Genomic DNA, 26,853 nt, shown 5'->3' on the forward strand with positions numbered 1-26,853 from the left:
CCAGGCCACCTTAAATGTAGTGCACCACACTGACATATTGCACTGGGTAATGTACATCAGAACTGTGCCCATTTCTTTTATAAACCTAATTTTAAAGGCTTTCTAATTTCATCATGTTAAGTCATGATGCCTGTTAAAAACAAGTACATGGTGATTAATCAGTTTCTGAGGAAAATCAGGTCTCTCAGCTCTGAAAGCGTGCCATTTCAAACCAGCTCTTTTCCTTCTATCAGGACTAATATTCTCTGGGGTGGCCAGATCAGGTCTAGTCATGTTCTGAGCTGAGAAGGAATGAATGTGTCAGAAATCAGTTATTACTTGCAGAACAAAAGTGTCTCCTTGACAACTGGCCCAGCACACGGGATTTCAAAGCTGACAGAAGCAGGAGGGTTTCCTGGGGTTCCTACAGGGATCTCATGCCTTCCCATCCCTTCCCCACTGCCCCAGCACACAGTCAGGAATTATACACCTTTGGACATTACAAAAGAAAGGGTTCCAGGTCTGGAACACTAGAGCACATCTGGATGGAGCCTGGGGCATATTCCCATTGCAGTGCACCAGGAATCTGATGCCAGGCAAGAGAAACTCTCCACTGCAGTTTAGCAAGACTTCTACAGGTTCTGAAAGTGCAACCAGAGATGAATGTTTGAGAATGCTAATATTTTAAGACATTTTGGAGTAAGAACTCTTACTGAATCCATGGGAGACACTCATAGCTTCTGTCCTGCACCTCAAAAAGAGTCACAGCTCTGAAACAGCAGCAGTGGCCTTTGCCCTCATGTCAGGAGATTGGTATTAATTTAATATCCAGCTCTAGTCACAGTGCAGTTAATCCTTGATCATACATCATTGGTATGTGTTATAAAGAAGCTTTTTGAAGGTATATACTAATTCATACAAATTAGGACAATAATATATGAGCCATTCACTTAGGAGCTGGACTCAATAATCCTTATGGGGTCTCTTCCAACTCAGAGGATTCTGTGAAATCTGTGAACTAATATGTCAATGTGATTCACAAAGCCCAAAGTGAAATATTCATACACCTACAGATGCAATTTGTGTGGGAAGAGTGTGCCATTGATAAACTCATCTCAAAACTTGCCAAATTTTCCATTACTGGGAGTACAAAGCTAAATTCTATGACCTGATACCATTTTTTTTACATAACCTCTCGCCAATACTCTCAGCCTAAACAAAAAATAGCCTCAAATCTTACTCAGCTAAATACCTCCAATTATACAAGGCTTTCAAGCACTTGTAATTCCTCTGAGGTTTTCAGTTCTGCTGGAGAAAGTGAAACACTGAGGGAAACTCCAGGATCCAGCAGCAGTGTGTGCTTGCACAGCTCCCATCCATCCCTTTCTTGGTGCTGCTTCCTCCCTCAACTTCTTCCCATCCCAACTGCACTGAACTGAAAGAGAACAGCACAACCAAACAACAAGAAATCTTCCAAAATGCAGACACTGAGGTCTGACTGAAAAACACTGTGAAAATACTGATAGAAAGAACAGTTGAGATTTCAGGGCTGCTGGGTGTTTCTGGAAAGGCCCAAGAAACACTTCCAAGGTCACTGTCAGATAAACAAGAACACTAAATTACATACTAGAGCTGGGGAATCTGTTTCAGTCCTATAATTAACATCTTTTTCAGCTACTTTTATTTGGTTTTGTTGACACTGAGCAATGCAGAATGCCTAAGAACCAAGCATCCCTTTCCCGTTCAATCACACCTCAAATTAGATAATCTGTGAACAAAGTAAATTAAAATGACAAGGAAAATTTTTAGAGATCAAAGTTTTCTAAAAGAAAGCCTAACAAAGATCAAGACATACAAAAGACATAGGAATCAAAACTTCTTCACAAGAGACTATCAAAACCAGGGCTGACAACTTCCTGGCAAAGGCACTATAATGAAACTTCTGTAGGAAAAGCAAACGGCTTTCAGGAAACCAGGCACAGTTTCCCACTCTACTGAGCAGTGAATGAACCCATTCAGCCCCTACACCCCCTGACTGCTCACATCTGCAGAGGGCTGTTCTCCAGCACAAGAAATACTGTTCAAAGGGGCCAGTCTTTCCAATATTAACTGGATTATACAGTACAGCTTTTGCAAAACACCATTAGGCTTTGGAAGTGGATTTTTATTTCATAGGCATTAAATCATAAACTCATAAAAGTCTCTCCTTCTCCCATTTCATTAACACAGACATTCTCTGCCATTTTGGCTCACTAGAGTATCAACAGCCATGAGCCTTGACAGAGCTACCAGTGTGTGAGACTGAGGCAGAGGTGATGCTTCATGGACCAAATACTTTTAAGGTACAGTCAAATTCTCAAGAGTTAAAGCAAGCAACAGTGAAGATTTTGAATTTTGCAAGCAGGCAAGAAGGGACTGCAAGCAGAAAGGATTTCTCCAGCGATTCAGCCACAGCAGAGTAGCTTCTCAGCCGGCACTTATGAATCTGGACACATCTCTGGGAAGTTGGATTACAACACTTGAGCACTTCCGGAGAAAAGTCAGTGCTGTTCATCCCTCATAATAACACTAACATGTCCTGGATCATCTGTAACCACTTCATCCCTGCATACAGCTCATTTACATGCTCTTGGCTTTTTCCAGAAGTGCTCCAGGAAGCATTTCAATACACAGTGCCTCCCAGGACCAAGTAGTTCTTGACAACTACTTGAAATTACAAACGGAGTATGGATCCTTTGGCCTCTCAGGGTACACTTGAACAGGAATCATCTGATGATTAAAGTCTCTCATTGCCTAAAAATTGCTGGCAGTCTTAATTGAAAAAAACCCAGAACATACACTTCTGAAGCTGCAAATAGAACTGGCACTGCTTTGTGCCCTTATTGGCTATTTCTGTTGTTGGGCAACAACAGATAGAACAAGAGGACACAGTCTCAAGCTGCGCCAAGGGAGATACAGGCTAGACTTAAGGAGGAAGTTTTTTACAGAAAGAGTGGTCAAATACTGGAATCATCTGACCAGGGAAGTGGTGGAGTCACCATCCCTGAGTGCGTTTAAAAAGAGACTGGACGTGGCACTTGGTGCCATGACCTAGTTGAGGTGTTAGAACATGGGTTGGACTCGATCTTAAAGGTCCCTTCCAACCTAGCAATTCTGTGATTCTGTGATTCTTTGGAGAGGCCAACGAACAACTTTGAGAAAAGAAACATCACTTGAGAAGGAAATGTCTCCTAGACATTTATCTAAGTCACATTTGAGGCACAATGGCAGAGCAATGGGGGTAAAGCATGGGAATCAGGATGGATTTACAAGATCATGCCCAAGAGACTTCCATTCCATTAGATTGAGAATTTTAGTCTCCATGCTCATCAGTCAAGCACAAGACATTGTATTTCCATTTGCATAAACACTTTTGGGATTTATTTCTTGTCATCTTCATAGCTTGAAACGCAAGATCAAATTTTACAGTAGAGGAGTTGCAGATGTGACAATTCATAATCTTGTGAAATACAACATTTGCCACCTTGCTTGAAAACGGCTCCAATACATCTCACTTGTGAGCAACAAAACCAGCCTCTGAAACTGAGTGTAAGATGAAATCCCACCCAGTCTAATTACCAGAGAAGTTTCATAGCCTCACAGTCCCAACTAACTTATCTTTCTGAAGATTCTAATCTCAAAAATATGGTTATATATCGCCGCCTACCTCCAAAACCCCGCCACTATGTCTGTGTGCGCAGGCGCTGGGAGCGCTTGGTCAGGACACGCTGCACACCCTCCACCTGAGCCTGAGCCCGTGGCACTGCTGCCAGCCCCCTCCATGGCATGCTGGGCTTGGCCCCAGAATTCCACGCCCTTGCTGGGAGTCTTTCTCTAAACTTGGAATATGGTGACTACACCACCTGATGATCAGAATCTGTTCTAAGTTATTAATTATGATCAATAATTCAAGATTTGCATGTTGCTGTACGCTAGTTAACAGTGTTAAATGGGAAAAACAGTCAGTTTTCACAAGCCTTATCAAAAGATGACTTGCTAGACGCTCCAAGGCTTTTTCATTTCTTTTTGATTGTCAAATGCAAAGTGTAAAATTGAAGAGGAGTGCCAAGCAGAAGGTTGTGCATGGTACATGGCGACTGCACAAAATCCACAAATTTAGGGTTAAGCACAGAAGCAGGAAAGAAATGAAATCTCATAGCAAAGGGAATGGAAACTACCACATGGAGGTAAAATTAGCATTAAAACTACTAAGGAGATGAAGCCAACTTTGCTGTTCTCACCACAGGCTGGCAGGCAGTGCCCCTGCCAGGGGGATCAGAACTTGCTGAGTGCCATATGTGACTGACTGGACACCATGCCATAACTGCAAAGAAAATCTAATTCAAATTGACTCAATGCAAAGACAAACACCTTGATGACGCACATGAAAACATCCCAAAAGGCAAAACACCCCGAAGTTCTAACCAATAACTAGCAACACACAGCATTTCAGAACATGGTATGAGACGAGTACAAAGGTTCCCAATAATTATTCCCACGTATTCTGTATTTTTTCCTTGTATAATACATAGAGATTCTGCACTGAAATACAAATAGATAGGACATACAGATTGAATACAGTCTCTGTCTGTTTACAGTAATTCCATCCTCTGCTCTCTCTCAAAACAGCCCAGTCTCCTTTTGGCCCCTGTCCCCTGGCTCCTCAGGGCCATTGTTCAGCTCCCAGCTCAACTGCAGCAAAACAGCTCTTAAATGTGCTGTAGAAATGGTAGCACTTTAATGCCAGCGCTCAGCATAGCAACCAGCCACTCTAAATAAATAAATAATGAAGCCTGGTATTCCAACAGATAATATAAATACACCTTCAGCAAATTTCTTGGGTCCAAAGGTCAATCAACTTGTTTGCTCTGACTCCCAGAATGTGTAAATCTCAACATGATGTTTAAACACAAACACAGACAAACATCAAAGTTCAATGCTGACATATTTTACACCTCAGAGTTACATGCCAGAATAGCTCTGTACCACACAGAGAAAACTGTAATGCATGTGTAAGGAAGTGATAAAACCCTATCCTGAACTAAATCCAATTTTTTTTCTTTAAATAGCATCTCATTCTGTATTTTTCCTCTTCTTTCTTCTCTATTTATTCTCATTCATCCTCTCACACAGAGAAGTATTTATGCAGCTGTCTAATTTCACCAGTCCTCCCCTAAATTACCAATAAAAAGGGAGATGAAACTTTCCATCCTAACACTCATTTCAGGGATGTGTGTTTCTGCATCCCTGACTGATTCACAAATAGGAACATACCTGTATTTACAAAACCACGACATTTCAAGGTAAACCACCAGTTCCTGAGCAAGAGCATGGACCCACCAGCTACACTGGCACTTCTGGGCTGCTGTGCAGACCAGCCACTCTCAGCCCCTCTCCTAAAGGAAATGTGCAAATAAATAATTCCACAGCTTCCACTCAAGCTGTGCTCTTCTAGCCGGGTTCTCATTCATTTTCCCCTTGAACAGCTCTGGGCTGTCCAAAAATGAAATACAAGGGACTTCAGGAAGCACAAGGAATTAATTTCACCAATGGAAACCCAGCAGGGTGAAAGGGAACACTTCTCCCCACTGTCCCAGAGCCACCTGCCCCTCTCCTCTGGGAGATCCTGGCAGATGAGGGCTCGCTGTGCAGGATGCCCATGCCCAGCAGTGCCAGGAAGCAGCAATGGAAGTGAGCACCGGCTCCATGCACAGAATTGCTCAGCTCTCCTTCCCCTGCCGCAGGAAACCTGGGCTGAGGCAAAACCCTGTCCTTTGTCAGCAGAGGGGGATTCACGAGGGGGATCTTCCTCACAATCGCGTTTGCACGGCTGGGATGGGGAAAGGCAGGACGCAGCGAAGGAGGAGCGGGCAACTTCTGAAACGCAACTGATGCAACAACTCAGTCCTGCAAAAGGAGAGCTTCTCTCGCCTTTTCCCAGCGATCCCACCTAGAGGTGGGGCAGCAGGGCTCGGTGGCAGAGCAGCAGGTGGGCTCTCCCCCTCCCCTCCCGGCTCACCTTCCTGGCTCCTCTCCTGGCGAATTCCCGGGCCAGGTGCCGGCCGATGCCGCGGCCCCCGCCGGTGACCAGCACGTTCTCCCGGGACAGGTCTCGCAGCTTGGGCGGCAGCACCAGGCACACGGCAGCTTTCACCACCAGATACACCATCTGCACCGGGAACAGCAGCAGGGCGCCCAGCCGCTTCCAGATCATCCTCTTCTCCCAGGCAAAGTTCTCTTCCAAACCGCCACAAAACCAAGGTGACAGAGAAAGAAAAGCAATACCCTTCATGCACCCCCAGATGGGTGACAATTCTTCAACCCCCTTCCAAAACTTGGGGGCAAGAGGTTCTTGGATTGGAAAAATCCTTCCCTCCCCCTAAAAAAAAAATGGGGGTAGGAGTAAAGTAGTGCAGAAGACCAAGTCACTCCCTGTTTCTTGATCGGTGTCCTCTGGGATTGTCACACGCAGGTAAAACAGCTTCCTTGCTCTTTAACTGGAAAGCTTTTTTTTAATGAAGAGGGGAGAAAAAAAAAGTAGAATTAAAAGTAACCATACATCCCTCCGCTGCAAAGACCCACATAAAAATCCAGTATCCAAACGAAAGGCTTGTATATTTAGAAAAATAAAATAAAGCAGCCTATGTCTCCAAATTTCAGCCCGCAGTGCCTTCCAGGCAGCTCATTTCTATTCTTAGACTCAGGAAATTGCTTAAATAAGATAGAATTGCCAGGACCTTCTTTTTAAGAAAGGCTCTATTCAGGGTGAGGTTGTTGTTTTTGTTTTAGTATCTATAAATATCTATAGACGTTCTGTCCTGAGCCGGTTGCAAAGGCTGAGCCGGTCACTGCCTCTCTCTGCCCCCTCTCCCGGTTTTTTCACTTGGAGTGTCTGATCACAGAGCAGGAATTACGCCGTGCACTAGTTCAGCTCTGGCTCGTACTCATTCCTGCCTATTGCCGTCTCTGCCGCTCAGGGCCGCGGCGCTGGGGAGGTTTTATACCCCATTAATCCTGATTGACAGTTAAAGTGTCGGGGCGATTTCACTACTGTTCCTGGGAGTGGCTCTGCTCTGCCCTCCCCCGCCGGCCGCCGCCGCGCCGCCAGCTCGCTGCGGCTGGGCGGGCGCTGCCAGCGCGGCCGAGGGGGCAGGCCGCGGGCAAAGGGGCCAGCTGTGGGCACCCTGGGTCACCTGTGGGCAAAAGGGCCAGCTGCGGGCACCCTGGGTCACCTGTGGGCAAAAGGGCCAGCTGCGGGCACCCTGGGTCACCTGCAGGTGCCCTGGGTCACCTGTGGGCAAAAGGGCCAGCTGCAGGCACCCTGGGTCAGCTGCGGGTGCCCTGGGTCACCTGCGGGCAAAAGGGCCAGCCGCGGGTGCCCTGGGTCATCTGCAGGCACGCTGGGTCACCTGTGGACAAAAGGGCCAGCTGTGGGCACCCTGGGTCAGCTGTGGGCACCTTGGGTCAGCTGCGGCCAGCAGGGCCATCTGCGGGCACCCTGGGTCACCTGCGGGCAAAAGGGCCAGCCGCGGGTGCCCTGGGTCATCTGCAGGCACGCTGGGTCACCTGTGGACAAAAGGGCCAGCTGTGGGCACCCTGGGTCAGCTGTGGGCACCCTGGGTCAGCTGCGGCCAGCAGGGCCAGCTGCGGGCACCCTGGGTTAGCTGTGGGCACCCTGGGCTTGCTGTGGGCAGTCTGGCCAGCTGCAGACACCCTGGGCCACCTGTGGCCAGCAGGGCCATTTGCAGGCAGTCTGGGCCAGCTGCGGGCACCCTGAGTCAGCTGTGGGCACCCTGGGCTTGCTGGAGGCACCCTGGGCTTGCTGCAGGTACCCCAGGCCACCTGTGGGCACCCTGGGCTTGCTGCGGCCAGCAGGGCCACCTGCAGACACCGTGGGCCAGCTGCAGGCACCCTGAGTTAGCTGCGGGCACCCTGGGCTTGCTGCGGCCAGCAGGGCCATCTGCGGACACCCTGGGCCAACTGTGGGCACTCTGAACCACCTGCAGGCACTCTGAACCACCTGCGGGCACCCTGGGCTTGCTGTGGGCATGCTGGGCTCATGCCATGCTGGGCTTGCTCCCTGTTGCCCTGGCTCTCTCATGCATGCCACGCCGGGCTCTCTGCAGGAGCCAAAGTGCTCTGTCACCAAGCCAGCCCCTGCATCCTCCCTCACCTACACGCACCAGAAAGGTGCCCTGGTCTGACCTGAGCCCAAGGAAAAGCAGGTCCAGGAAGAACAGGGCTGAGGCTGAGTTCAAGGGAGCCATCTGTGCCACACAGAGCTTTGACAGGGAGCTGCTTGCCCAAGATCAGCTGGTGTGCGGAGGGCAAAGCTGCTTGCAGCCCTAGATCACCAGCTGAACCCAGCCTAGGCTGATGACCATCAATATCTAGTACCACTGGAGCAGTGTTTTTCTGGATAACATGATACCTCATGGATTTTCCATGCTGGAAGATGCTTGCATTGCTGAGAACTGGAGATTTAGCAGTGGGCAGTGAAAAAGGCAGCCTTGAATTGACAGAGGGAGACTCACCCTTCAAAAAAGGGTGGTTTCTTCCAAGACTTTTTTGTCCAATGATAAGGGCATACCCAGAAGGTCTCCTTCAAACTCCTGTAATAGGGGAAAGGGCAGAGTGTGATTACAGCAGGTCTCCCTGGCTGTTTGCACTGTTCAGCATTAGACAGGTAAGTTCTGATTTCAGGTTGTACAGATGAAGCTTTTCTGAGGAGGCTGTAACTGCACATTGATGCCCACCCAGGAGCTGTGGCAGCAATCAGAATTAACCTGAAACGCAAAGCTTTGAGGAGATCAAAAGATCTCAAGGATATCAAACCTCACAGGGTTGTCTTCACAGCTGGGATGGAAAGAAATTCAGGGTTATATCTGCAGGTATCACTAGGATTCATCAAAATGAATCCAAGTCCACAAGTTCACTCAGGTCTGGAGCTAGATGCACTATCCTGGGAAGCCATCTAGAGGTAAACACTGGAATCAAGGGAAAACTGCACTTAAAAACATTCTCTTAACTTCTTCACATCTCTAGTTACTAAAACATCACCTCAATGGACATTTGAATCTAAGAATCTGTGAGAGAGAGAGGTGAGTTTGGACGCCAAATCCCTTTTAAAAATGAACTCACTTTTCTTCTTTGGAATCAAACAGGTATTTTTGAAAGCAGACATTCAAAGTGGCCATGTGGGAACAGAATGTTCAGGAGTTTTTTGTTGGCAGAAAAAAAGGCAGCCAAGTTTCTGGTGCCCTCCACATTCAACAGCTCTGTCACACATAGATTTTTTGATAAAAAATACGAAAAATACCTAAATCCTTGAATTTCATCTCTTTAAAAGTTCCACAAAAGTTTTAAGGGAAGGAAAAAAAGAAATAAAATTGAGAAGAGAAACTTGCACAATTTTTACCTTTAACTGTCAGGTTACCTCATATGAAATAAGCCATATGACTGTCACTGCATAATCATAGTGCCAGGAGAGGGTTTTGAAGAGAGGATGAAGCATCCCAACTGGGAAGTGTCTGTACAGAATCAGTGAGTGTTCCCTAACTCAGCTGCATCTGAGCCAACCAGAGAATTTCCGTGGCCTGTTGGCAGCATTTAGCACCTTGGTGTGTTTTTACAGTAATACCTCTAGAAATGCAGCTCGGGGAGGCACCTGGCATTGCAATTTTCCTCTCAGTACAACAGCTCTGGAAGGGAGAGAGAAATTACCCAGAGAACCCAGTGTCTGGCTTAGACAGGAATGACTCAGTGTCTGGACTGGGAACAAATATAACAACTTCGGTACGGAAATAAGGAGCCGTGTTGAAAATGAAAGGATGTGAACTCCATCGAAGTATATTTGGGTTTTTTTGATTCCTGAGTTCAGTCTCTTTGTGCTTAAAGCACCACAGATACAGTTAAAATAGAAAACTCATCAATACTGCAGATATAACTTGTTTAGATTTAAAAGAAAATTAATTATGAATGTAAAACATTTGCAGGTCCTTTGAAGCCAGGGGGAATGGAATAATCTTGTGGGCATTTATTTCATGTGTCTATTTCCAGCTTGAATAACAATCTAAATATGTGTTTCAAGAGATTTTTTTTATTCATTATGATTTTGGCCTATGTACAAAGTTGCTACCAAATTTGGATTGGGAGTTAAAAAACAGTTCTAGATATATAACATTTTCCTAACCAGCTCTTCAAATTTCATTGAAGTATGAACTATTTTACTTCTTTACTGCTTTAGATTTACCTTGAAGCAGTTAAAACTAGTAGATGCTACATTGTACAAACCCACAAAAACAAGAAGCAAAAGCAGATTTATAGTAAAACTGAAGTTAGTGCATCTTGCATGTAGTAAATAAAAACTATATGCAAGTTATTTTAAAATTCATGTGATTTAACCAAAAAGTCAAATAGCTTTAAATACTACACATACTATATGTGAGAGCATTAGAACTTTAGAGGTATTTCCCTTTTAATTGCAGTTCAACTCTGAAAAGGGGGGGAAAAAAAAAGGAATGTTCTGGAATTTCACCTGATTTTTGTACAGCAACCACTACACTCTTTCTTGGCAAGATGTCCTTTTCCAAACTGTCACCTTTACAAAACCAACATGAACTTTTACTCACAAAGTCCATCTCTGTTAGTGAGACTCCCTGAAGTACACTTTCACACAGGGCTGATTGTCCAAGGTGTTTTCCCTGCTGCAGGTACAAAGGGGTGCTCAGCACACACCTTTGTGAGGGTAACAAGGATCTGTCCCATCACAGCCTTCTCTCTAATTATCAGTCCCAGGCTGGCCCAAAGTGAATCCCACCCATGTTTACACTCAGAATTCCTAAACCAGTGCCCTGAAACATTCCATAAGCAGGCATGTTAATTCTGTGAAATTGCATCATCTTCAGAATTAATTTTGCATTTTCAGCAGTTGTTTCTTACACAGACACTCACAACAAAGCATAAACTGAAAAAACAACCAACACAACAACTTTTTAAAGCCATTATCATGGCACTTTTAACTATGTTTATTCCAGTTTATGAGAGCAAGAAGGTAGTCAGGCTGTCTGGCACAGAGTGGGATTCTTCGGGTGGTCCTGTGCAGGGCCAGGAGTTGAACTTTGATGATCCTTATGGATATGTTCCAACTTGGGATATTCTATGATTCTGTGTAATGTATTTCAGTGGTAACTCAAGCCAGTTTTGGCTTCCATGTGTTGGTTTGGGTTTCTGGGTTTGTACTTGTGTAGCTTTTGGACTGTACTTAGTGTGGATTTACTCATATTCTCAATAAGTGTCATAGTCATAGATTTTTTCTGACTTGTGGTGGCTTGAAGGAAAAAACAGCAGTGAAAAGCACATTTACCTCCAAAACAAGTTGATACACTCTCTATACACATCACTTACGTGACAAAGCTCCATTTTTGCAGAATGATGTTACCTGGATCTCTGAAGAGGCTCAGGCAGTGTCTGAATGCTCACAGTTCATGCTGCACCTGTATTTATAGGCAGAACTGTGCTCACAGAGCCTTTGCAGCCAAGTTTCTACCAGCCTTGGAAGGTTGTTTGTACAAATGAGGTTGCTAAACTGCAAGAACTTTCAAAAGGAAAATGAGCTGGAAATTAAAACTATGCTTGAGGCACTTCTGAAAGCCCTTTGGGCTAACAATTCTGCGTTTTCAACTTAAAAAGTCCCACTCAGATATATACAGTGCAAACCTGGGAACACAGAGCAGCAGTTCCACAATAGAAAGGCTGTGTGACTACGGTGTCAAGTAATTCAATTTTTTTACATCAGTGGAGGGGTTTTTATCATAGACAATCTATCATGATCACAGAATAAAACTTAAAGCTCCTTTAAAATAAGAAAATCTTTTGCCAAGCTGATCTGGTTTTTGTTAGATGAAGTACTGCTGTCAGATTTGGATAAATCAAGAGCTAAATTTTTGTGCTTCTTGATTTCATTTTTCCCTTGTGTTCACATTTTCCTTTTGAAATGTGTCCCAGTGGTTCTGTGATTTCACACTGTCCTTCTATATGCTATTAAGAGTCTGATACTGTTGCCTTCTAAGTTCTGCCATGGACTAAGCTCAAAGGAAATGGGTTTCTGGTTAACATCCAGCCTGACAGAAAAGACTGCGTCAGGCCTTTTACAAAAAGCTGCATTTTGATGTCTTAGGGCTTTCCCAGAGTCTTACAACAAAGCGGTGTCATGGGTAAAGATATAAAAATGTCTTACTGAGTAAGTCTAAATTCTAGGTAACATCCCTTTCTAGACTCAGATGTAAAAATAATTGTCTTTATAAGCAGAAGTTTACACAGTGCTCACAGGGGCTCTCTAGAATTCAAAGGGATGCAATCTCACCTATGTGGTACTTGTTCCACTTGCCGAGTTGTTTTCATACATGTTAGAATTTGCCATTTGTTGTAACTGCACTTGGTTTTCCTCACCTATCTGTGGTTAGAAGCCAGATCTCTCAACATCTTAGGCTGCTTCAAGAGAGATCAATGCAAAAATACCCCACGTGAACAGGAATGGAGTGATCATGTTTGTTAACCTGATTGACTCGTCTTGCCTCCTCTTTGGTGCCTTTACTGACTTTTAGGCCAGTGAATATTTACCCATTCCTTCTGACTAACTCCTCAGTCCTGACAAAACTTCTAAGACATACAAGGAACTGGGGAAACAGAAGAATTATGTCTTTAAGGCTCTTAAAATTAGAGAAAAGTCCTGAAATCCTACTAAACCAATGTGACATCAATTTTGACACAAACTGAACAGCAAGCTAATGCCTGTAACAAGTTTGCACTGGTAAATTGTAAACTAGCTTAGAAAGGAAATCTCAGGATAAAATATTCCCTGAATTCCTTCTAACAATGTCTTTTTAAAAGAATTCCTTACATGCAGCTGTAACTTCTTTTCAGAGGGAGAGGTTCACTAATATTTACTGAGATGAAATAATTCAGGGCCTCTAACTGTCTGAAGCTTCTTCAAACTTGACAGTTTTACAAAGGATATGAAAAAGAACAGGAATGTTAGGAAGAGAATGGTGCTGTCAAAGGCAAACAATTTTGATTGGGAGGCTAGGATAGGTCATGTGTATGAACTGATGTGGGGAAATAAGATCACACGAAAATCAATAAACCCCAACCTAGATATTACCTCACAGAATGTAAAAGTAGTGTTAATTTTTGCTTTAGTTTATGTTGTTTTGTTTTTTAAAAATCACTCAAGTTAGTGTAGCCCGACAGGTCTGGATGGAGTAGGGCTAGGAGGGGCTCAGTGAAGTGTCCTGCACCTCAGCAATGGAAGAGATCATTTATTACCCAGCTTAGTCAGTTCATTTGCATCAGAATTGGAAGGATGACTGTGATGACAAGGTCCAGGCCTGCTGAGTTAAACTGAGAATTCCACGTTATTGCTTAAATAGATTTCATTATCTTCTTATCCTTAACACCTTTTCTTTCTTTCTTTCTTTCTTTCTTTCTTTCTTTCTTTCTTTCTTTCTTTCTTTCTTTCTCTCTATCATCTATCTATCTATATTTATCTATCTATCTATATCTATCATCTGTCGCCCTGATTTTGTAAGACTTTGTTAAGCCTTCTGATGTTTGCATTCTTTCAACAAACTTTCTCACACACAGTTCTGTAAATAACCTATGTTTTGCATTCTTTCATGGAGGTGGAGAGAATTGATGGACCCTTAGTCTGTCCAGTGACATTGGAGAGGTGGCACTGTCACCCTCCAATCCACTGTCACCTTTGGAAAACTATAAATGTTGGAGTCAGAAAATAAAGTTCTTCTTCTTCTTCCTTTTTGTTCCCCTCGAGAGCAGCAGTGTCTGTGTCATCATTTTGTGCCGTATCACAACAATCATCTATCTATATTTATCTATATCTATCATCTATCTATCATCTATCTATATCTATCATCTATGTCTATATCTATCTCTCTATCATCTATCTTTATCATCTATATCTATCTATCTATCTATCTATCTATCTATCTATCTATCTATCTATCTATCATTCTTTCTTAATTTAAAACCACATAATTCAATCTTCTTGCTGACCTCCTCTGAAGTTAAGGATTAGACCTTTTCCCTTAAGCATCCAGTCTGGTCACTCATCATCCGGTATTTTATCTCTTATGACTCATCTTGTTTACTCATTCCACACAGCCAAATATTTTTTTTATCCCTCTGACTAATTCACATTGAAGTTTCTTGCTCTTAGCTATAACACATATTTTGTATAAATGGGATTTTTCTAAGCAGATATATTTTGTCTGCTTTTTTAAAGTGTGCAAGAAAATGTAGAAAGGACTCACCTTTTTCAGTGAAGATCTCTCTGAGGAAAATCATTACAGGTTGGTTAGCCAAATGCAGAATCCTGTGGCTCATGAAAAGGAATACTTCTCTCTATTGCCATGATCACAAGCTTTTATAAGGGTTTTTAAATGAGGTATTGGGGAGATTAGTGGGGATAAAGAAATGTTTCAGTGTTCAGAGGATAAGCACAGGTTGTATTGCTTATGTCAAGCTGAGCTAATGCTTGTTTGTTTTTTAATCTTACCCAAACAAGTTTTGCCCAGTCACATTGTGGACAGAAATACACAAAGTTAAACTTGGTGACTCATTCCTGAACTGTCATCACCTCATTTGGTGCAATCTTTTGGATATTATATGCTCTGATCACACCTGAATTACAATCATGGATAACACAGAATCATCTTGGAAAACACAGCAAAATAGGGAGTTGTAAAGATATCAACATCTTTTCTTTAGAAAGAATCAGCACAGAGGGTTAGGGCCAAAATTCTCCAAGTCAAGGAGAAGTTTCCCTGTGCTAGCACAGCACCATTGGTGACCCCAGAGCCCCTTGCTGCTCACTCAGGCTGGCAAATAACTGAGAGGTCTGTGGATCTCCAAAAGCAAAATTCCTCGAGGCTGAGTTCAGAATGCCTGTTCTAACTGTTCTGGCCAGCTGTCTGCCTCAGCAAGTGAGCTGGGGAAAAGATCAGCACTAAGCAAAAAGCCTTGGAATCATCCTTCAGACCTATTCCAAGAGCAAAACCACTACAATTCCTGACCATGGAGACTGCAGTCCAGAGCAGCCACTCTTCTTTAGGCTCTGAGACACTCAATGGTACACTTGCAAAACATCCCAGAGAACTTTCCAGGCCCATAAAGCAGATAAAAAAGAAACCCATTTGCAATTCTGTAATATACAAAAGAAAGGTGTTTCCTGGAAGTGACTGTGCTATGCATGAGCTTGAACCATACCAAGTGCAGTTGTCACAGCCGGATGTTTGCAGGCTTCCAGCACCTGCCAGCCCTGCCTACAGGAGAAGGGCAGGGGGAATCTGTATGCAAATGATATGCAGATGACGTCTCTGTGGAATCAGTCTGGAGGATATAAATACTGACAGAATCATATCAAACAGTGTCTAATTATTCCCACCAAAGAACAATGGAATCCTATTATATTCTGGTTTTAATAGCAGGAATTTTAGTTGCTTTTGTATTGCTGGTTTTAATTGCAACTAATAATAATTTCTTCAAGGGAGAGATTCCTTCTGATATTGACCAGCCAGCAAAGCTTCGCCTTTATCACTGTATGTACACTCTGATGGAAATTCTGGTGAGTTTCACGCTCTGGGATACTGGGATTTTCAGAAAAGGAAAGACCTAAGTATGAAGACATGCATCTACAAATACTACAACTATATGTAATGGGAAGCACACAGTAACACAGATTTAAAGGCCAAAGGTTGATTTGGTTTCTGTTATCATACATAAAGCAGCCAGGATGAGGTGAGTTCTTTCAATACTGAGATATCCATTCTTATGCTGCAATTGTGTATTTCCATAATGAAATGACTGGTTCTGTGGATGACAGGAGGGCTGTTCATAATTTACATGGATAATAATAACCTGAATTGCTATGTCTAAGTGCACTCTGATATATGTAAGGCAGTTTCCTAAATTCTGAGCTATTTGCAGTAATTTTCTTACCCTTGTTTCTGTTCTTATTCTGCAGTGACTGAATTACAGAACACTAGTTAAATACCATAGAATCAGGTAGATTGGAAGACACCTCCAGAAGTCATCTAATTGAACCTCCTGCCAAAGCAGGTTTAGGCCTGTTGTCACCTATTATCTAAGTACCTGGAAGCCAGACTCACTGTGCTGTGGGCTTTGCCATCACAGAATGAAACAGCTTTCACCCAAAAAGCTTTCAAAGTAGGCAACAGGAGTATGTAGGAGCAGCCTAAGCCCTGTCATGTCTGGCACGTAACATGTCAAAAGAAAGCCTGCAGGAAAATTGGAGTGGTTTCTTTGATGTTTGTATGAAGCTCACCTCAATTCTCTAATCCCCAGTTATACAGAAAGAGCACAGGAACTTGGCCCCACATCCTGAGAGCTGATTTGGGCCATTACAATATATTAAAAGACTTAAGTGGGTTGTTTGAACTTACACAGCAATATTCACCAAATCTAGGGGTTGTCCCTGATTCTCCAGTGATACTTTTCTGCCTTGGCTACCATGACAGAATGCTGTCCTTGCATATTTCATACTGCTCTTTGTGTTATGTTATATATAAACTTAATATAATAATATGACAGTAATATTATAATAGGACAATGCTATTAAATTCTCTAATTTTGCTGCTTGGTGGGTGAAAAGATTCTTTTGGTGGGTGAAAAGATTCTTTCAGGTGATACTTTTAACCCATTTATACAGCTTTTAAGTGTCTGTTAAGGAATAAGTGCATATGTTCTCTTCATTAATAATACATTCCCTAAACTTCAGGATCCTTTTTCTGAATAGCTTTTAAGATGCATTTCACCACTTGCTATGCACTGAATCAACCTACTCACCTATTTTTCTCTCAAAAGCCTTTAGGCATCGACTGGTACTTTGGGTGCATTCCTGGTTTATGTTTTTGCTCAGAGGAGCAGCCCTCACAGTAATGACTTCACAGGTTTATTTTTAAGTGCTTTGTGTCTGTTATTTTAAATATTTTAAATATATTTTGCGTACGTGTATTTTAAAATGCTTTGTGTATGACGTGTGCAATTAACTTATCCTGTTCATCCTGATGAATGCTGCTCTTCCTGTGCCACAGAGCTGTGCCACTACTATGCCAGTGATGTATGCTCCTGTAAAAACCTCTTTTTCCACAATACAAGACAGGCTTTTGCTTTCTTCTTCCACCCTACCTGCAATGTCTTAGAAAAGCTGCAACACCAGATATGTGTGTACCTTCAAGCAGAAGGTACATAAATGATGCTCCTGCTGCATCTGTCCCCTGTCATGAAGAGATCATGTGAAATGGAAGAGATGAGAGGAAGCCTCCTGGCTTTTGTTTTAAACTACTCAGACTGATCTATGTTCAGACTAACTGTGCATATTGCACTGTGTGAGGAAGCTTTGACGATAATTATTGTGGTTGGAAAAGCACACTTCAGAGTGACTGACAGAAAGACTCTCTGATGTAGTCCTAAAGTCCACGAAGCTCAAATTGAGTGGGTCTTGCTGCTTTTGGTATGTGATTTTGTAATTATTTTAAAGTAAAAATCTGGTCCCCATATGACCTTCCACATAAAACCCAGTTTGTGTCAGAATTTAGGTATTCAAGCAAATAGTTTTTCAAAGACTGTTTCACAAGAAAAGCTGACATACTCTTTTTCATACACATATTAGCATTTTAGGACCTGGTTTATGTAATAAATTTCACCACTAACACTGATCACATCTGTGTAGAAATAGTCAAACCTTTTAGGTTTTTAATGTATTGCTATAGGTTCTGAAGTATTTCCTAATTATTGATTAAGTTTCTTGACAGAGTACATACCAAATTCCCTCTTCTTCCTGACAGCGTTTCCCCTGAATTTGGAGATGCCTCTGTGATGTCAGGAACTCCTAAGACAAGGCAAGGAAAGAGGATATTTAGATAGGATGCTCTGATAACAAGTTTATCATATATATTACTGTCATTTGAAAGCCCTAAAAAACCTCAAGGATGTTAGAAAATTCAAATGAGATTAAATGGCAATTCTGCCAACTTCACACATTCCAAAACCATAACTCTGACAGAAGGACTGACTTAAGAGTCATGAGAGTTTTGAAAATTGCTGTTTGGAGAAGATTAGATTCACCCTGTGGTTTCTGCCACCAGTGCACTGGGTCTTAAAGTAGCTTTCCCCTTTGCCGTGATACTTTAAAATGTGCTTTTTCAAATGCAAGGCAAGAACTGTGGCCATCCATTTGTCTCTTAAACTACCCTAAGCACTCCTGGCATTGGTGGCAGAGTGTTATGAAAAGACTCCAGATAATCTCTGGATTCCCATCTTTGTTTCTGACTGATTTTCTCCCTCTTCCATGCCTCATGGTGATTTCTTTTATTACTCCTCACCCAATTTGTTTATTGCAAACTGGTTTAGATTATAAGGAAGAAAGAATCTCTGATACACAGGTTGAAAAATACAATTTACACAAGCGTGTCTTCAGCTTGTAAGGAATTGATACAGAGACTTCTGTGGCTTAGAAAAGAACAACAATACAATTTGCAAATGGCTTGTGATGACTGTCATCATTACAGAAGAATGAATTGCAGTAGTCCACAAGGGCATTTAAATCACTATGCAATAGGAAGGGAAATGTTGTTCTAACAGGAAATACATCCATTACAAAATGTGTTCAAAGGAGGATTTCAGTGTGATCTTTACACTGTCTGAATTATCAGCAGTTGACTGGCCTTGGATGAGGCTATTTAACAAACCTTCCTTGTCTTCAGAATATTTGGTTTTTTGCTGATTAGGTGTAAGAATTGACCGCAGGCTCATTTATGAATGGCTGATGAGATCTTGAAAAGGCAATGGTTTCACTAATGTAGGAGGAAATGAGGTTCAGAACCATTTTCATTAGTTCCTCACTTGGGCCAGCAGCCCCTCAGCAATGATCATAGACACAATGGTTGTCTTACAGCTTGTTCTCACTGACCCCATGGCAGGGAGATGACCCAACCCCGTTAAGTCATCCAGTCTTGCCCCCAGACTGGCCTGTGCTTTTTTCCCCCCAGTATGATAATCCTGTGCTTTATTCCCCCGGTATAATAATACTGTCATGAGAGTGACATTTTCATCTCACCTAACCTTAAATATTTTAATTGAGGCATCTGAAGTACAGTTTATCATGGAGAGGAACAGACACCTCCAGAGCATGATTTAACACATCCAGAACTGGAACCATCCCCAAGAAATGCCTCTTTCTGTTCAGTCATTAGGAAAGGAGCCTCAGGCCTCCCAGCTTCCACACCTGAGCAAATGCCTGTTCTTACTTGTGGTAAATCCAGATCACAGGAACTAGAAGGTATTTATATAACACACTTAATGGAACAAGTATTACAACATTCTTCCCACAATAAGGAAGATGTAAATCTTCATTTTCTTTAACCAAAACCCCAAAGACAGTTATTTGTGGGAATCCTAAAGACTAACCAACCCAATTATGCTAAAGACAGTGTAGGAAAAAGTAGCTTGTGGCCTTTACAAAGTGGGAATACTTGTATTCCCTATAGTGATTTCTCATTTTTTCCTCTTTTATCTGTCTAGGCAGAGAATTTAAACCACTTGGGTATCATCAAGGAGCACACACTTATCAGGCTGATCACAGATGGACTCCCAGCATGCTGGGATTCCCAGCTCTTCATTAAGGATCTTCATTTTGATGGGGTACCCATAAGGATTTACCTCCCAAGGGAACCATCTGCCAGCAAACGGAGAGGAGTTGTCTTCATCCATGGAGGATGCGGCATTTTCGGAAGCATCAGTAAGGACCTGAAAGAGAAAATGTGACAATTTAGCTTTTTTAACTGCCTGTTTTTAAAATCTCCTGACCCTAAGAAGTGACTGAAGCTTAGTTTGCGAGACTGGAGATAGAAAGCACTTAAAGCATTTTTTAAACTCTCTAATCTGCACTTATTTAGTATTTACATTATTTTTTTAAATGGAATGTAGCACTCTTTATCATAGCACCATTGGGATCACAAAATGGTTTGGGTGGAAGTGACCTTAAATACAATCTTCTTTCACCTCCTGCCACGGGCAGGGACATCTTTCACTATCCCAGGTTGCTCCAAGCTCTGTCAGTCCTGGCCTTGGACACTTTCAGGGGTGGGACAGCCACAGCTTCTCCAGGCAGTCTGTGCCAGGGCCTTACCACCCTTATAATAAAAATGTGTTCCTTACACGGAAACAAATTCTATCCTCTCTCAGTTTAAAACCACTGCCCATTTCCTAATAGTAAAAATCATAACAATTCCTTATTTTCCACCCAGATCAGTGATCTGTCTAAATGTATGAATTATACAGCAAGTCCTGATCAGCAAAAGTCTAGATTATTTTTACCCTAAAGAAAATCTGGGTACTACTAAATAGGCAAGGGGCTGACAAGATATTGTGGTAATACGTCATAAAAATATAAGTGACAATATTGACTGAAGTTTTCTAAGCTGTTAATTACATCAACAACTTTTGTTCTTCAGGAAGTTATGAAAGAATATGCCGGTACATAGCCAGAAAATCTGATTCAGTGGTCGTGTCTGTTGGGTAAGTGAAATTCAACCAGCACTAATCCCAGAATTAGAGAACTCTGCTGCTTTGCCCCTGCCTCCCACACACCCCTGAACTCACATTTCTTTGAAAAGAAACTGAGCTCTAGTGCTGTCTTCCCCACACTGCTGTTATGTGGGGAGCAAGTGCATGCCCTGGAATGGCAATGGAAATACCTGAGCCAAGGTCAGAGTTACAGGTTTGGTCCTTGTACCTCACTATCACCACAGAAATCATTACCTTTGCTTGATTATAAGAAATTATAAGCCAAATATAAGATTTTAATATTTTAATATATATAGAATATATTTAAATATATTAAATATGTTAATATTTAATATTTTTATTTAAAATAATCTGGGATGATTTTAAGGAGTAAGTAATGAGACTAAAATTTAGTATTTTTTAAAACCAGCATGGACCACTGTTTCCTACAAAGATGTTTTGATTATGGAAAATACATGATGGCATAAAAAAACCTTAATTTCCAACAAATTTTTCCCTTAAAAAGTTTACTATTAAAGGATTTTATTAAATTGGGAGGAGTTGGTTTTGAGAAGGGAGGAAAAGTTTTTCTGGTTTTCTTCAGCATATAAAAACTTTAAACTAGATATAATGAATGCTGTAATTAATATTGGTTTGGGGCAGTTTTTGCACGGGATGTATCTCAGATGAGACACTCCCAGTGTGTAACACCAGCTGCTTTTTTACCTCTCAGGTATCATTTAGCACCTGAGCACAAGTATCCAGCCCAGGTTCTGGAGTGTCTCACTGCGACCGTGCACTTCCTGAAGACTGCAGAGAGCCACGGGGTGGACCCCGCTCGGATTGTTGTTTGTGGGGACAGTGCAGGGGGCACGTTTGCTGCCTGTGTTTGCCAAGATCTGGGGCACAGGACAGATATCCCAAAGATTCGGGCCCAGGTGCTGATCTATCCCTATCTGCAAGCACTGAACTTCAATCTGCCATCTCACCAGAAAAATGCTGCCGTTGCCTTCCTGTCCCGGGAGCGCACGGTCCATTTCATTCTCAAATACCTCAACAAGGACTGCTCCCTGAAGGAACCGATTCTGGCTGGTTCTCATGTTCCTGAGAGTATAAATTTGAAATATAGGAAATGGATAAGTCCAGATTTCATTCCAGATGAGTTTAAACTGGGCTATAAACCACCACTCCCCACTTTGTTTTTACCTCAAGTCCACGAAGAAGTGCAAGAACTGTTTGAACCCCGGGTCTCCCCGCTGCTGGCAGAGGATGCTGTTATTTGTGGTGTCCCTGACACCTGTATTGTCACCTGTGAGCACGATGTGCTCAGGGATGAAGGGCTGTTGTACAAGAAGCGCTTAGAGGACAACAACGTACGCGTGACCTGGCACCACGTGGAAAAAGGCTTTCACGGTGCACTGGGCTTTTTTGGATATGGTTTGTTCTCTTTCCCATCATCAAGTACTGTGATGAACCATGCTGTAGACTTTATAAAAGGCTATTAAATCATTTTCTTGCATACAGTGAACTGGTATTTAGAGAGAGTGTGATTCAATTAAATTGTATTTACCAGCTATTTGCCCATTAGAATCAAGGCAAGAACTTATGACATTAGCATGGTCTGCTGAATTCTGATTTTTACTTGCTATTGCTTAGAAATGTGATGTTTAGAGTTTTTTTGTAAGTTTGCTTTGAGGCTCTCTTCTTGCATTGTAAGAATTTTTGTTCTCTTCATATGTCAAAGAATAAAAACTCATTGTAACAAAAACCACTCTAAATGTGTAAGTTAAAATCCCATGCAGTGTGTGAGTAATTAGCCATGTGCACATGCATGCACACCTAGTGCCCCCAAAATCAGCATGGCAATACCTCTGGAGAGTGGAGATCCCTTCCCTACTTCAGGGATGAGTATTAATCACCATCAGAGTGTCTGTACAGACATTTATGTTTAAAATATGCATTTATGTTGCATTTGTGCTTAAAATCTGAAGGAATTAATTGGGCATACTTACAAACCTGACTTTAAAGGGAAATGGGAAGCAGGCAGGTTGGTACAGTTCACACAGTGCATGAGATGGGTACCTGAGACTGCAACAGAAATTAAGTGAGGGAGAACTGCTCAAAAATAACTGAATATCCTCTAAATTATATTCTATAAAGTTCCTTTCAGAGCAGCATTTAATTGTATTCAGCTTACCTGGCTTTTGGGGGAAAAGGATGTAAATAGCATGGAACCTGCCAAATAATTTCTGTGGACATCCAAAGCCAAAGAAAAATCTGAGGTCAATTGTTATCTTGCTGTAATTGTTATATTGCTTATTAGGAGAAATCCACCCTTGCTAAACACAGATGCAAAAAATAATTGCCATTGCATTGCAAAATAGCTGGGCATACAATGCCTAGGAATTGTAAAATGTTTAATTGTTGTGCAACTACCTTGGCTTTATAAAATCCATACACACATGACTGTGGAAAGAGTTCGTACATGTCTCCTCCCTGCCAGGCAAACTGTGAGTAGGAAGAAGACAGTTCATTGGCCCATTCATTGAACTTAATGTTCTGTGTTGTCACCATGTTAATGAATGCTGGTGACAGGTGAGTTGGGTTACATCTCTGCAGCAACAAGTCACTACTCAAAGGTTCTCATTCTCCAGTCCCTCTCAGCAAAATGAGTTTACATTTCTTCATGCACCCTTGACACAACAGAAAGTTTATTTGTTTCATTTTTCCTGTTGCAGGCAATTTGCTCTTCAAACAAAGAAATGCTTCCAGGGGTAAATAATGTGATAGTTCCAAATGTTCCACTCTTTGAGGATTCAGGATCTGCTTTGGTTACGAAGACAAAGGTTGGGTTACCAGCTCACACATTAGTAGCTGAAGCTGGGCCAACAGTCTGTATCTGCTATAAAAGCGTTGCAAGAAGTTTAATGACATTGGAGAAGCTGGAGAAGGTTGGCAAGTGCCAGAATTAAGGAGGTCTGTACAGTTCCACCTTGTATTTTGTAAGTTATGAGATGGTCACAGACAATCTTATGCTATTTTACACACAGTTCAGTGCAGCATTATACTCCTTGCCAGTTCAGCTACTCAATACTTTTCTCTCCTTTATCAGTCTCTGGAATTATGACTCATTTATGGGTCTATGTCCAAACATTGACACTGATCTGCTCCTGAGATTTTTCCATGGTCCTTTATCCATTGGTCTTTAATTTACTACAAATAATAAGAAATTCAGCTTTATAATATGTCAGCAGCATTATTAGTTCTCTTGATCATGCAGTTCTCTTTAATTATGGGCTATAACCATTGAGTGCAGATGGGTAAGCAGAGAACAGCAAATGCTGAATTAATGTATTCTTTGTTTAATCATGATTCCCAGATTTTCTAAACCTTAAGAAATCAAATGATCTAACTGTCTCTATGGAACTTCCTGTACTTTATTTTAATTGATTTCATTAATTACAGATCAGCCATGTGTCTTGCATTGCGAAGATAGAATGTTTGAAGACATTCTTATAGTCCCCTGTCTTGGTTTGGAAAGACAGGTGTGTGCTAAGGAAGGCAGGAGCCTACCCTGAAATGGAAAATGTAAACCTCCTCCCTCCAAATTGTTGTAAATGTCCCAAAAGCATGATATTTTCACATACAAATTAAAAAAAAAAAAATCAAGTACAATGCCACCTACAGAATTTTGGACTCCAAAGTCATTCCTCAAGGAATTATGCAGCCAGAGAGTGAGGACTGGCAAGCCCAGCTCCCATTCAGTTCAGGCTTCCAGCACCACATGGTTCTCATGCTCTGCAGAGCCCAAAAGGAGCTTCTTGGGTCACACAGCACTTTCTCTGGAATGTTTCCCAGTATCCCAGTACAGGCTCCCATTTACAGTGAGTTCTGTTGCTAGCTAATCAAGCACCATGATCAAGTGGCAGGGAATATTTTACATCTGCTACACCTGGCTCAGTCTTTCTCCTTGCATGTGCACCCATGTCACAGAAAAAGAGCAAGGAATGACAAGATTTCAGGCCTGGACATTAAGCTTTTCACTGGAAATTAGTAAGAAAGGGTGTCGTCCCTGGTGTAGGAGAAAATAGGGCTTTGGCCTGGTCTATCCCCTGCTTTATCTCACAGCAGCAGAGACAAGGTCAAAAATTATCAGAAGCTAGAGAGAACATTTATTTGACAGATTATGTAGGGAATGGTTTTCTCCATCCTGGGCCTCAAGCTTGTGAATTGCTGAGACTAAGCTTACACAGCATTAAGTACTACTCTGTACCAGGAATGCCCAAAGGGAAAAAGCACATTATTATTTCAGAAACCAACTAGTTTATTTCTTTGACAGCTTCCAGCATATCCAGTCTTTGTGTGGAGCCCCTGTGGGTGCTGTGAAGTCCAGACCTTGTCAATGTGCCCAAATGAGTCCAAGATGTACCAGCTGTGGGTCAATTGGAACCAACAAGATTTAGATCACAGAAGAACCATGGGTGGGAAGAACTGCAGTACAGACACCAGTGACAGGTGTCAAGAGCTCTTAGATCCCCAGAAGGGCCAAATCTGGTAGGTGTACTTAGACCACACCTCACCCACTGGGACAGCAGAGTTTAGCATAGGCCAATTAATTCCTTTGACTATGAAATGCTGAAGAAGGGAGCTGCAATTGTTTTGTGCAACAATATTTCCCAATGCTCTTGCCTGAGTTGTAAGAAAGGTGAGCCCACTGTGCACTGCCATTTCTCAAGAGTGTCCCAATTGCCAGGCAATGTGCCTTTCACCTAAATTCCTTATCGAGATGGACATCAAACACCTTTATCGAGAAGGATAAACAAAAAGGAATCTGATTTTATACTTAGCATATTAATAACTTTCTGGGAGGGAGAGGCATGGGGACATTGGGAAATGGAAATCCAGAGAGTTGCTGGATAAAATGAAGAAACAGTTTGGAAGCAACAGAGAGAACAGAACACGGAATCAGCTCATTCTCAGAAAGTGTAACACCAGACTCAAAAGTGAAGCCCCATCCTTCTTATTCTAAATAGTTTCTGAAGTCAGGTATCAAGCCTGAGCCATTTCCTTTGCAGGTCGTGGACTATGCATGCCAAAGCCCTGGGGTTCTCTGTCTTTAGTTTCATTTTATTCTACAATTCAAGGTCAGCTCATCCCTTATATTATTGTAGTAGTATTTAAGGAGAGAATTTACACACTTATTTTACCCATACTGTGATTTTTCAGAATGAGAATCTGCTGCCTTCATAGGCTAAGCAGACTGCTATGCCTATGTCACCCAAAGGTGACATCACATGAGCTGTGCTTTACAGATATTTTTTGCTTCAGATTAAATCTTATCAGTAATTTTTTGCATATGGAAAAAATATGTTAGCTCCAGAGGAAGATCCTACAGCTCACAACAGAAAAGAATGGGCTGCTGATGTCCAGTCAGTCACTGGACTGGACATCAGTCACTGGACTGGGCTACTAGCACTGACACTGTGAAGTTCAAGTCTAGTTTTCATCAGTTGGAGTCACATTTCTACCTGGAATGACATCTGTACATAGTATCTTCCTGAAACACAGAGACTGCAGCACTGCCAAGAGGCAAATAACAAAACAAACAAAAAATCTGCTGCTGCAGGAGAAGAACCATTGAGGAGGATGTGGCAAGAACAGCTCTCAGACCAGGCTGCAGCTGCCTCTGGCTCCACTGGACTCAAAAGTGCAATGGCAGCAGCATCCAAAATCTGCCATCACAGGTGATGAAACATGTCTGTGACACTGAGCCTTGATTTCAATAAAAGTCTGAAAAAGTAAGGCATGGAGGCACAACTAAGCACGAATCTGAGCTTGGAAGATGATTACCAAGAAATGCTGCTCAGAAACTCACAAATAATCAAAACTTGCCTGTAATCAAAAACCAGAGATACAGAACAAGTTTTTGTCTTCCTGCAAACTGCCAGTGCAATGATCGATCAATCAAGTTCTGCTGTGATGGGCACAGCCTTGTTTCAGCAAATGTGAAAACCACTTATGCAAGGCTCTCCCACAACGAATTGTTACTGTCTAATTGTATGGTTGAGTTACCACATGTTTTCATCTTCCTATTGGCATTTTTAAAAGATGGATTATGAGCCATGACGAGACCAGCTAATCCTGTGCCTCTACTGTCAGAAATCTGAAAATCTGAGAAAGGAGGAGGAGGCCACAGCTGGTTCCTTCTCAGGCTCCTACCAACACAGCAAG

At 42.3% G+C, this 26,853-nt stretch overlaps 2 protein-coding genes across 2 annotated transcripts in view; one reads left to right on the forward strand and one right to left on the reverse strand.

Annotated features, from left to right (window-relative positions):
• Positions 1-7,019, reverse strand: part of DHRS3 (dehydrogenase/reductase 3) — a 28,297-nt gene extending 21,278 nt beyond the window's left edge. Inside the window, exon 1 of the mRNA XM_041419546.1 lies at positions 6,038-7,019. Within this exon, the coding sequence (XP_041275480.1) occupies positions 6,038-6,310 (273 nt within the window). The 5' untranslated portion in view covers positions 6,311-7,019. The remainder of the gene's footprint in view (positions 1-6,037) is intronic.
• A 1,574-nt stretch (positions 7,020-8,593) lies between these two features.
• On the forward strand, positions 8,594-22,127 carry LOC121344123 (arylacetamide deacetylase-like 4). Its single transcript, XM_041419834.1, has 4 exons — positions 8,594-8,704; positions 19,639-19,855; positions 20,571-20,634; positions 21,356-22,127. Exons 1-4 carry the CDS (start codon positions 8,594-8,596, stop codon positions 22,125-22,127), a joined length of 1,164 nt encoding a protein of 387 aa, XP_041275768.1.
• The last annotated feature ends 4,726 nt before the right edge of the window (positions 22,128-26,853 follow it).

Source organism: Onychostruthus taczanowskii, unplaced genomic scaffold (genome assembly GCF_017590055.1).
Source record: "Onychostruthus taczanowskii isolate IOZ18803 unplaced genomic scaffold, ASM1759005v1 scaffold61, whole genome shotgun sequence".
NCBI classification, from domain to species: Eukaryota; Metazoa; Chordata; class Aves; order Passeriformes; family Passeridae; genus Onychostruthus; species Onychostruthus taczanowskii.

Excerpts from the sequence above, each read along its gene's own strand:
- LOC121344123 (XM_041419834.1), top strand. The coding sequence starts at position 8,594 with ATGATAAGGGCATACCCAGAAGGTCTCCTTCAAACTCCTGTAATAGGG. Across the intron at positions 8,705-19,638 it reads CACTGTTCAGCATTAGACAG|GCAGAGAATTTAAACCACTT; the intron begins GTAAGTTCTGAT and ends TTATCTGTCTAG. Across the intron at positions 20,635-21,355 it reads TCAGTGGTCGTGTCTGTTGG|GTATCATTTAGCACCTGAGC; the intron begins GTAAGTGAAATT and ends TTTACCTCTCAG.